Source organism: Entamoeba dispar, genomic scaffold, assembly GCF_000209125.1.
Source record: "Entamoeba dispar SAW760 scf_1105229461151 genomic scaffold, whole genome shotgun sequence".
NCBI lineage: Eukaryota > Evosea > Mastigamoebida > Endamoebidae > Entamoeba > Entamoeba dispar.
In genome coordinates, this window is record NW_001854549.1 from 1 (window position 1) to 10,391 (window position 10,391).

The 10,391-nt window shown below is 29.4% G+C and overlaps 5 protein-coding genes across 5 annotated transcripts, besides 22 other annotated features; all 5 read left to right on the plus strand.

The window, feature by feature from the left end:
- Window positions 1-59: 59 nt before the first annotated feature.
- Window positions 60-163: a sequence feature (AT_rich).
- A 23-nt stretch (window positions 164-186) lies between these two features.
- Window positions 187-304: a microsatellite.
- Window positions 305-307: 3 nt separating this feature from the next.
- Window positions 308-365: a sequence feature (AT_rich).
- Window positions 366-377: 12 nt separating this feature from the next.
- Window positions 378-510: a microsatellite.
- Window positions 509-652: a microsatellite.
- Window positions 653-657: 5 nt separating this feature from the next.
- Window positions 658-696: a sequence feature (AT_rich).
- Window positions 697-713: 17 nt separating this feature from the next.
- Window positions 714-786: a microsatellite.
- Window positions 787-807: a sequence feature (AT_rich).
- A 42-nt stretch (window positions 808-849) lies between these two features.
- Window positions 850-1,066: a sequence feature (AT_rich).
- Window positions 1,067-1,072: 6 nt separating this feature from the next.
- Window positions 1,073-1,249: a microsatellite.
- Window positions 1,250-1,263: 14 nt separating this feature from the next.
- Window positions 1,264-1,324: a sequence feature (AT_rich).
- A 79-nt stretch (window positions 1,325-1,403) lies between these two features.
- Window positions 1,404-1,431: a sequence feature (AT_rich).
- A 14-nt stretch (window positions 1,432-1,445) lies between these two features.
- Window positions 1,446-1,573: a sequence feature (AT_rich).
- Window positions 1,574-1,778: 205 nt separating this feature from the next.
- Window positions 1,779-1,832: a sequence feature (AT_rich).
- A 91-nt stretch (window positions 1,833-1,923) lies between these two features.
- Window positions 1,924-1,977: a sequence feature (AT_rich).
- A 315-nt stretch (window positions 1,978-2,292) lies between these two features.
- Window positions 2,293-2,364: a sequence feature (AT_rich).
- A 111-nt stretch (window positions 2,365-2,475) lies between these two features.
- Window positions 2,476-2,514: a sequence feature (AT_rich).
- Window positions 2,515-2,620: 106 nt separating this feature from the next.
- On the plus strand, window positions 2,621-3,130 carry EDI_137180 (uncharacterized protein; the record flags this gene model as incomplete). The annotated part of the gene is made up of 1 exon (XM_001738173.1): window positions 2,621-3,130. One exon carries the CDS (start codon window positions 2,621-2,623, stop codon window positions 3,128-3,130), a length of 510 nt encoding a protein of 169 aa, XP_001738225.1.
- Window positions 3,131-3,612: 482 nt separating this feature from the next.
- On the plus strand, window positions 3,613-4,920 carry EDI_137190 (uncharacterized protein; the record flags this gene model as incomplete). Its single annotated transcript, XM_001738174.1, has 1 exon — window positions 3,613-4,920. One exon carries the CDS (start codon window positions 3,613-3,615, stop codon window positions 4,918-4,920), a length of 1,308 nt encoding a protein of 435 aa, XP_001738226.1.
- Window positions 4,921-5,026: 106 nt separating this feature from the next.
- Window positions 5,027-5,063: a sequence feature (AT_rich).
- A 113-nt stretch (window positions 5,064-5,176) lies between these two features.
- Window positions 5,177-5,215: a sequence feature (AT_rich).
- An 85-nt stretch (window positions 5,216-5,300) lies between these two features.
- EDI_137200 (replication-associated protein, putative) lies at window positions 5,301-6,074 on the plus strand (the record flags this gene model as incomplete). The annotated part of the gene is made up of 1 exon (XM_001738175.1): window positions 5,301-6,074. The coding sequence occupies one exon, from the start codon at window positions 5,301-5,303 to the stop codon at window positions 6,072-6,074; it is 774 nt and encodes a 257-aa protein (XP_001738227.1).
- A 1,025-nt stretch (window positions 6,075-7,099) lies between these two features.
- Window positions 7,100-7,509, plus strand: EDI_137210 (uncharacterized protein; the record flags this gene model as incomplete). Its single annotated transcript, XM_001738176.1, has 2 exons — window positions 7,100-7,272; window positions 7,353-7,509. 2 exons carry the CDS (start codon window positions 7,100-7,102, stop codon window positions 7,507-7,509), a joined length of 330 nt encoding a protein of 109 aa, XP_001738228.1.
- Window positions 7,474-7,531: a sequence feature (AT_rich).
- A 982-nt stretch (window positions 7,532-8,513) lies between these two features.
- On the plus strand, window positions 8,514-9,125 carry EDI_137220 (uncharacterized protein; the record flags this gene model as incomplete). Its single annotated transcript, XM_001738177.1, has 1 exon — window positions 8,514-9,125. The coding sequence occupies one exon, from the start codon at window positions 8,514-8,516 to the stop codon at window positions 9,123-9,125; it is 612 nt and encodes a 203-aa protein (XP_001738229.1).
- A 16-nt stretch (window positions 9,126-9,141) lies between these two features.
- Window positions 9,142-9,186: a sequence feature (AT_rich).
- Window positions 9,187-9,688: 502 nt separating this feature from the next.
- Window positions 9,689-9,733: a sequence feature (AT_rich).
- Window positions 9,734-10,391: the final 658 nt, after the last annotated feature.

The following is a 10,391-nucleotide window of genomic DNA, read 5'->3' on the forward strand; positions in this document are numbered from 1 at the left end:
TTTTTTGTGTTTTTTTATTTAATTCATTATTTCTTTGATTATTTTGATTCCAGAACAAGAATATAAAGAATAAGAAATTAAAATGATAAATAGAATAAATGAATAGAAAGAAATATTATAATTACATTAAATATTATCAAATGTATTATAATAAACATTATATCTAACACGAAAAAGATATAAAATAATAAATATAAAAATAAAATGAATAAAACAAATAATAAATAATGATAAAAAATAAATATATTCATAAAGAATATAATAAATAAGAATAAATTAAATAACAATAAAGATGATAAATAAAAACAATATTTTATAAATAAATTGAAGATATTTTAAAAAATATTATAATTATAATAATTATTCTTCATTTTAAGTTATTTATTTATTTGTAAAACATTTAATTTATTAAATATTAATATTATTTATGAAACATTTATTTATTAATGTATTTATTTTTATTGTTAAATTATAAAATGATTTTAATAATATTTTATTCTATTTATTGATAAATATAAAATAGAATATAGAATAAAATAAAGAAATAAAATGAAAAATGAAATGTTTAATAATAAATGAAAATGAAAAGAAATAATGACTATACAAAAATAATAAAAAGAAAATGATATAATTAAAGAGAAGAACTTAAATACATTCATTATTTATATTATATTATTTATTCTATTTATTATTAAACCTTATTCTCATTATTCATGAAATAAATAAAATATAATCAAATAAATATAAAATAATATATATTTAAATGAATAAGTAAAGTAAAATGAATAAATATTATTATAAATAAATGATGAGAATGAAAACAAAAATCAATATAACTATCATATGATGAAATAATTAAATATAAATTCAAAATTTCTTAGAATTGGATATTATTATAATTATAAACAAAATAATCAACTTTTACAATCAATTATTATCTATTAAAAAATCATGTAAATATATTATCATCAGATAATGTTTAATTAACTTGAATAAAAACAAATATGTATTTCATTATTAAATTTTCATATGATGAACATTTTAAATTAATTACATAATATTATATGAAGATAATATAATAATTACAACAAAAACAAAATTACTTTAATAATTAGAATAAGAATACCAAATAAACAATTTCAAATATTTCAAATAAAATAAGAATGAACAAAGAATAACAAAAAAATTGAAAATAAGAAATAGATGAATCAGAAAAACAAGGAACAAAACAAGAAAAAACAAGAAGAAATGATATACAAAATGAATTAAAATTAATATAATTATTTTAATATATAATTATTTGATACTATTATTTCTATTTTATCATCTGAATAATATGGAAAATTCACAATATCTTTTGATATATAGAATTAATTCATCATGATTTATTATTTCGATTATGGAATAAATATAATATATTTATGAATATTAGAAAATTGGAGAAGTTAAATTTAAATAGAAATATCAATTAATATATAACAACAGTATATATTAATATTATAGTTTAAATAAACCTTTAAAAATAAAGATTAATTCAGTTAATAACACAAATTAAACTATTAATTTAAAATTTGTTGATAGTATGTTTCTTTTTGTATAATTCATATCATATTAGTATAATTATAAACAAGAAGTAAAATTAAATATATATGTTCTATTTGAAAAAGATAATTATGTTAATTATGATTTATTAACTGGATAATCTCGTATAGATAAAAAAGTTATATGTAAAATACTAAATAAATGTTTAAATCATTTGATTATGAACAAACTAAATCTAATATTTATAAAGTGTATTATATGATAAATCATTTAAATTTTATATTAATTTTCATTTCAGAAAAACAATAAAAGAAATTATAAAAGATTTAAGTATTTATCAAACTGGATTGAATAGTAAGACTAATACAAGTTTAGATACTCAAATAATTAAAAAGAAACATAAATGATATATTAAATATAATAGAATTATATAATCAACACAAAGAATAACAGTAACAAATTTAGTTAATTTATTCATTTAATATAAGATCAGAATTATCTTGGTCCTATTTTATTCAGTTATTTCTTTACATTAAATATCAATTGGATCTATTTTGATTATTGTTCAAACAGATAAACTAATAAGTGGAAATAGATGGAATAGTTTCTCTTTATTTAATCTTTTTGTGTTATTATGTCTAGGTAGATTTATAGTGACTTTCATACTCGATTTAAACAAATTAAAAATAATTGAATACTTTTTATCTATTCTATTTATATTTCATCTATTCTAAAAATAAAGTGAATACGTAATTAAATTATAATTGTATAAATAGAATCACAATAATAACAAAATTATAATAACAAAAAAAGAATATTATTGTTTTGTCGAAATGTAACAATAAAAATGAATAAAGACCATAAAGGTGCTTGCTCAATTTTTTTGCCTGGGGGAAATTTTCATGGGGTAGGAAAGACGGAAGTGGAGATTCGATAAATAAAATAATAAAAAAACTATATTATTATAATATTGTCTCTTTGTTCCACTCAAAGTGCTGCCTATGTCCTGCCTATGTCCTGCCTCGTGACATATTTAAAGGTTAATCTGTTTTAGTATTACCAGATTAACCTGTTACATATGTTACAAGTCCGCCCAGTTGCTAGACGCTTCCAGTTGACTCTTAACCAGCCTGAACATTATGTGCCAGTCAAAGACTTTCTGCTATCCAATCCAAATTTTAAATATCTTATATCGTGCCAGGAAAAAGCTCCAACCACAGGCCATGACCATATCCATATATTTGTGTGCTTCTCCAAAACAGTACGTCTGAATCCTTCTCTCCTCCATGGTGCTCATATAGAACTTTGTAGAGGCTCCAATAAACAGAATGTTGCTTATATTCGCAAGCATAATGAAATCCTTGATGAAATTGGAGAATGTCCTGTAGAAGGACGTCCTATTAAGACTGTCAAAGACTTGCTTGAAATTGATGATCCAGAAACAGTACCAGCTTATTATCTTAAGAGCTGGAGAGAAGTGAAGACTATGTTCTGCTCAATGACTATTGATGATGTATACAAACCAAATGTAGAGATTTATTTTATATGGGGGAAAAAGTGGAGTAGGAAAATCGAAGAAAGTCTTTGAATTAATTAAGAGTAGTGGAGAACAGATGTTCGATGTTATCCATTATGACAACGGCTTCTTCACCGGTATACCTTCTTACGGTTGTTCTTCCATTGGGTGGTATGATGATTTCAGAGACTCTGACATGAAGCCGTCCGTATTCATCAGGTTCATAGACTATTATATAAGTCCACTTAACATTAAAGGGGGTCATGTAATGAATAGATATGAAAAGATTTATATAACATCTGTTCAGAACCCTAGAAAGATCTACGCTGGTCTAAAATCTGATGAGCCTAGAAAGCAGTGGCTAAGAAGGATGAAAATAATTCATCTTAGAAGTTTAGAAGCTGAAGGTGATGATTCTGATACTGAAGAGGAAAATCCTGAAGAATTAGCTGGTAATTGGTGCTAAATTTAATTGAGTCTTTCTTCTATTTTTCTTTTGATTTCTATTTGATTTTTACTGAGTATTTAAACATTTCCATAATCTACTAATTCATATGGCTCGTTTAAAGAGAAAGACTACAAGAAGAACAAAAACAAAAAGAAGACCTACTTTACGTCGTGGTAGGCGTGTATATAAACGACGTGTATATCGTCTTCGACGATATACTAGACGTTATAGACGTGCCAGGTTGTCATCACAACCAAATAGTATAGTACTTAAGAATAAGCTAGTTTGCTCCATGGTAGAGTTCCAAATTTTGCCTGTAAGAGATAGTTTGCCTCAGATTGTAACTATGGCTGGATTTACTACAGCTGCTACGAATAAGATAAGTAATGTAACAGAGGAGAATAAAGCTATCTTCTCTTCTTTAGGTCAGTTATTCTTTAATGTACAGTCTGTTGATACAGCTAATAGTATCTTACCTATTCAAGAAGCAGGAAAGTTACCACCTAGTTTTATAGCATGGAATCCGTTTGTAGATTATAATTTATTAGGTTCCTTGTGGAATTATTATACTGGAATGTATGAATATTGGAAGTTTACAGGTGTAAAAATAAAGTGGATACCCAATGTAAAGACTGCTGTAGCTCTCCCAGAAATGCCTTATGGTATTCAGCAATCGAGAAAGAGTGTAACTGGTTCTGCTCTTCAAAGTTCTGTTAATTTAGAAATTTCTAATCAAAATAATAGTCCTTATGATACTGTATTATATACAGGAGATGGAAGTGGATTAGGTTATAAGCAGCAAGTAACATTTAATATGCATGTACTATTTGAAAAGGATAATTATGATAATTTTGACCTGCCAACTAATCCTGCTAATGTTCAAGAAAGTGAAGTATGTAAAGATACTCGTTATAAGTTTAAAAGATTTTATGATGGACCTACTAAGCCAAAGACTTATAAAGTGTATGATATGACAAAGCCTTTTAAGTTTTATGTTAAGCCTTATATGCAGAATACCTCTAGTGAAATAACTGATGATTTGAGTAATCCTCAAACTGGAGCTACTATCCTTAAACCCTCACTTAATACACAAATACAAAAGAAAAAAAGAATGAATTATGTTAAGTATAATGGTACTAGGAATGAAGTACCTTTTGTTAATCCTAGTCATTTACAAAGATATGCTAGTTATATACAAGATCAGAACTATTTTGATCCGATATTATTTGGATATTTCTTTACAGCTAATGGAATACCTATTGGTTCAACTTTAACAATAGCCGAAAATATAGCACCTACTCAAGAAGAGCCATTATGGACTAATTACAGTTTATATGCTCCCCCTAATATATCAGCTTTAGGTAAATTTGAAATTACCTTTTATACTAAATTTAGACAGATTAAGAATGCTTAATTGAATACTTTTTATCTATTCTATTTATATTTCATCTATTCTAAAAATAAAGTGGATACGTAATTAGACTACCTAATTCTATAAATAGAATAACGCAGCATAAAACAAAATTATAATAACAAAAAAAAAAAAAGAATATTATTGTTTTGTCGAACCGTAACAATAAAGAGGAATAAAGATCGTAGATGGGCCCCCACGAAGAATTTTTGCCTGGGGGAAATTTTCATGGGGTAGGAAAGACGGAAGTGGAGATTCGATAAATAAAATAATAAAAAAACTATATTATTATAATATTGTCTCTTTGTTCCACTCAAAGTGCTGCCTATGTCCTGCCTCGTGACATATTTAAAGGTTAATCTGTTTTAGTATTACCAGTTCACATGTCACGTGTCGCTGCTGCTAGTTGCCAAGCTAGAAGGTTCTTCATCACCATCAATAATCCAAGCGATGACGAAATTACTACTCTTGAAACTCTTGATTATAAATATATTGTTATAGCTCAAGAAAATGCTCCTACTACTGGAACTCCTCATATTCATTGTCTTGTTCTATTTAATTCTGCTAAAAGAATCTCTACTCTGAAAAGACTACTCCCAAGGGCTAATATTCAAGTTGTAAGAGGAACTTTCCACCAAGCTAGAGAATATGTAATAAAAGATGGTCAAATTATATATGAAGATGGTGCTGCTCCTCGTTTGGGTATTGGAGATACATTTAAACAAATGGTTCAAGAAGCAAAGGCTGGTACTATTGATACAGAAAGCTTAATGTATTGTCGATATGAGAAATTCTTCCAACGATTTATTCCAAAAACTGACTACTGTTTTGATGGAGAATTAAATACTAAAAACGCTTGGATTTATGGTCCACCAGGTACAGGAAAGTCTCGCTTAGTAAGAGATTATGCTAGAAGTAGAGGTTATAGAGTTTACGAAAAGCTTTCTAATAAATGGTGGGATAATTATGATGGAGAAGAGATTGTTCTCATTGAAGACTTGGACCCTCAAGTCTGTAAGCTTCTTGTTCATCATATAAAGCTTTGGGCTGATAGATACCCCTTTAGAGCTAAGATAAAAGGGGGGTCTGTTAGATTAGAGCCAAGGTTCCAATTTATAGTTACTTCTAACTATTCTTTGGCTGAATGCTTTGAATGACCTGATGGTGATGTTATTGCTAGAAGGTTCGATCAGTGGGATATGTAACTTAAACCTGTTGAAGAACCTGAAAATCCTGAAGAATTAGCTGGTAATTGGTGCTAAGTTTAATTGAGTCTTTCTTCTATTTATATTTTGATTTCTATTTGATTTTTACTGAGTATTTAAACATTTCCATAATCTACTAATTCATATGGCTCGTTTAAAGAGAAAGACAACAAGAAAAACAACCAAAAGAAGACCTACTTTACGTCGTGGTAGGCATGTATATAAACGACGTGTATATCGTCGAAGACGATATACTAGACGTTATAGATGTGCCAGGTTGTCTTCACAACCAAATAATATTAAATTAAAAAGTAAGCTTACTTGTTCTATAATGGAGTTTCAAGCTATTCCACAACGTGATAATTACTCAAGTATGTATGGCTAACCAGCCTACTCAATCTGAAAATAAAATTAGGAATGTCATGCAGGAGAATATAGCAGCTATATTCTCTAATCTTGCTCAGAATTTGTAGATACAGCTAACTCTATTCTTCCTACTGAACATGCTACTAAATATTTACCTTCATTTATTGCATAGAGTCCATGGTTAGATGCTGATCTTCTTGGTGGTTTATAGAATAGTTACACGAATATGTATGAATATTGGAGATACTTGTGAGTTATAGTTAAATGGATACCATCTGTTAAAACTGCTACTGCTATCCACAATGTACCTTATGGAATACAGAAACTAATACCAGAACTACTGGAACGGCTGCTTCAGGAGGAGTAGTCAGTTTGACTACTACTCCAGAAGATTATGATTTAATGTTGTATATTCTTGATCAATCTGGAGGAACATATAGACAACAGATTACTTTTAATATACATGTATTATTTGAGAAAGATGTATGTGAATCTCGATTATGTAAGGATACTCGTTATAAGTATAAACAATTCGAGATGGTCCGACTACGCCTAAGACCTATAAAGTATACGATATAACCAATCCATTTGAGTTCTATGTTAAACCTTATATGCAAAATACATCAAGTGAAATATCTAATGATTTGTCTACTCCTCAGATTGGACTTACTAATGTCACATCTATTACTCTTGATGCTCAAATACTTAAGAAGAAAAGAATGAATTATATTAAATATAATGGTACAACCAATGTTCCTTTTTTACCACCAACCGGAAAACTAATGTTGGTATATATATAAACAGTACTCAAGATTGTAACTATTTAGATCCTATTCTATTTGGTTATTTCTTCACAGCTAATAGAATAGTAATAGGAAGTGTATCAACTACGGTTCAAGTTAATCCATCTTCATCAGTACCTTATGGAAGTTATTCATTATACGCTCCGTCTGTTATTTCATCAATGGGTCATTTTGAGTTGAGGTTTTATACTAAATTTAAACAACTTAAAAATAAGTAATTGATTTATTTTTATATATTATGTTTGGGGATGGAAAGAGCTATATCAAAAATAAACGGCATAATAGTTTTGCCATGGGAAGATTCAGACACATCTTTTCCTCATCCTCATAAAAAATATCAAATTCCTTTACATTTAAAGATAAATATAGTTTTTTTATGAGACCCTTCCGTCTCCTCCTCTTTCCCCCTAGCCAGAAGGAGGATGGAGTCCGTAGGGGGACCCGTGCGAGCAACTGAAAGGCGCGAGCACCGGGGGAGGACGACAGGCGTTGGGGGGGGGGGGAAAGAGGTGGTGACGGAAGGTGTCTTATAATGATACTTATTATCTTCCTCATCCTCTTCTTTTTCCCATCCTATTAAGAAAGATCTATCCCCATCCTTCACCCATCCTCTCCCAGTACATCGGTGATCTCCCCGATAACAGAAAGGTTGTGGTGACATGTATAAGGTTGTAACGGTTAATGCGTATAGTATTACCGCATTAACCTGTTACAACCGTTACACGTTGTAACTGTAGAGGCTGAAGTGTCTTGTGGTGCGTTCATAATTCGGCATTTTCAGCATTTGATTACCATTGTATTTCTATTTTTAGAAACGTGTTACAATTGTTATATATAACAAAATTGACACGAAGTGTCATATTTTGTTATATATAACATGGTGGCACTCTAAATGTCATTACAATTGTTCTTTTGAATGTCCTTCGGACATTCAATAGAACAATTATGATGACATGTTTCATCACTCATTGTGTAACTCCAGTGTAATTATTTGCCAATTCAAGCCGTCTTTTACCAGTTCTGATCTACAAATAGGTATATCACAGTTCACCGCTTCTTATTTATAGAAATGTTCTGATGAACGTCCTTTCAGGACGTTCAATAGGACATTTAGAGTGCTCGTCGGTGTATCTCTCACTTGATTGGTCTAATTTACAACCAATGTTCTGAATGTCCTGTCTATTGTCTGTTCTTCATAGAGTATTTAAGCATCAATCTCAGAATGGACAATCATACAACAATGTGTGAATTCGATTATTGGGTTTTAAGTGACAAGTTCAAGGCAATTGTATCATCATTCGACGAATACGAACGAAATATTGCAAACGAATTAATAATTAATTATTCCGTCAATTATTCACTCGAACAACTTACCGAATTGTATAATTATCATCGTTTCGGTTATAAAGGTCCTTATTATTTATATTATGGAAAATACGAACTCATTTTCATCTATTCAATATTAAATCGTGTAATGAATATTGGCATTGACAATCTTGATAGACCAACTCTAAAATTATTGATTCCGTATTTTAATGATTGGTACATACGTGATGGCATATCTGGTGCCTGGAGTGTTCTGCTGGATGTTTATAACAGAGAACAACGCGAACTTGAAGAGGCCGGATTTTATGATGATTCTCTGGTTTCTGGTATCAGCCTAGAAGATGCCAAAGCCAGTACAGAAGCTCTCTTAGGGGAGAGTATGGAAGAGTGTACTATTCCCTCTTCCAGTACGGAGTTAGAAGACTTCGCTATTATAGAAGCAACTCCCTCTGAAGAGCCTCTCCCATCATTTATTAATGATGTAGACTCTAATGATTGGTATTGTTAGAGTACTAATTGAATTCTTTTTATTCTATTTTATTTTTATTTTAACTATAATTATATTATATCTAAACTATAGGCTAATAATATTCTAATTGTATAGCATCTAATCGACTGCTTTGTATCTATTCTCTATCGTCTTTTTAAGCTATAAGCTAATAGTAAATAAGCTGTGTCTAAGCTATAGGCTAATCGTGTAATATCTAATTAACTGCTTTGTCTGTATTCTATATTGTCTTTTTAAGCTATAGGCTAATAGTAATCATACTATACTCTAATAATAATCCATTTATACAAACAATGGTCATTCTATAAATTAACTATACTTATACTATATCTAAACTATAATCTAATAGTATTCTAATTATACAAATCTCATTCAAATTATAAACTAATAGTAAACTTATTATAATCTAATAGTATTCTAATTATACAAATCTCATACGATCTATTTATAAAACTATACTTATACTATAATCATACTATAGCCAAACTATAATCTAATAGTATTCTAATTATATAGCATCTAATTGAATGTTCTGTCTTTATTCTATTCTATTTATAGAAACCATAAATTAATAATAAGTATATTATAAATTAATAGTATATAATAAACAAGAGTATGGGGATGGAATCAGAGCTATAGCAAAATAAACGGCAGCTAATAGTTTTGCTAGGGGAAGATTCAGATCCATCAAAAGGATAATAGGGATAATCATAATACATTCGCCATCTACCCTTCCCTTATCTTTTTCCCCTCCTCCTAAAAAATATATACCAAAATCCTTCGCATAAAAAATAAGACAAATAAAGTTTTTTTATCTAACTTCTGCTTCCCTTATCTTTTCCCCCCTAGCCAGAAGGAGGACGGAGTCCGTAGGAGGGACCCGTGTGAGCAACCGAAGGGCGCGAACACAGGGAGGGAGGACGACAGGCGTTGGGGGAAAAAGAGGTGGTGACGGAAGTGTGTCATAATGATACTTATTATCTTCCGTCTCCTCCTCTTTTTTCCCCTCCTATTAGTTAGATCTATCCCCATCCTTCGCCCATCCTCTCCCAATACACTGGTGATCTTCCCAATAACAAAATAATCAGCTGCCAGTGTTTTTTGTTATAGCTCGCTTGGGGTGGGTCACATTCGTTTACTGGCACAGTATTACCAAAAGAAAAGCAGTTAAAATGGTAAATATCATCATATGAAGATAAATAATACATAAAATTCAATTAAAACCATTGAATTTGATAATATTAAAACGATAACACAACAACAAAA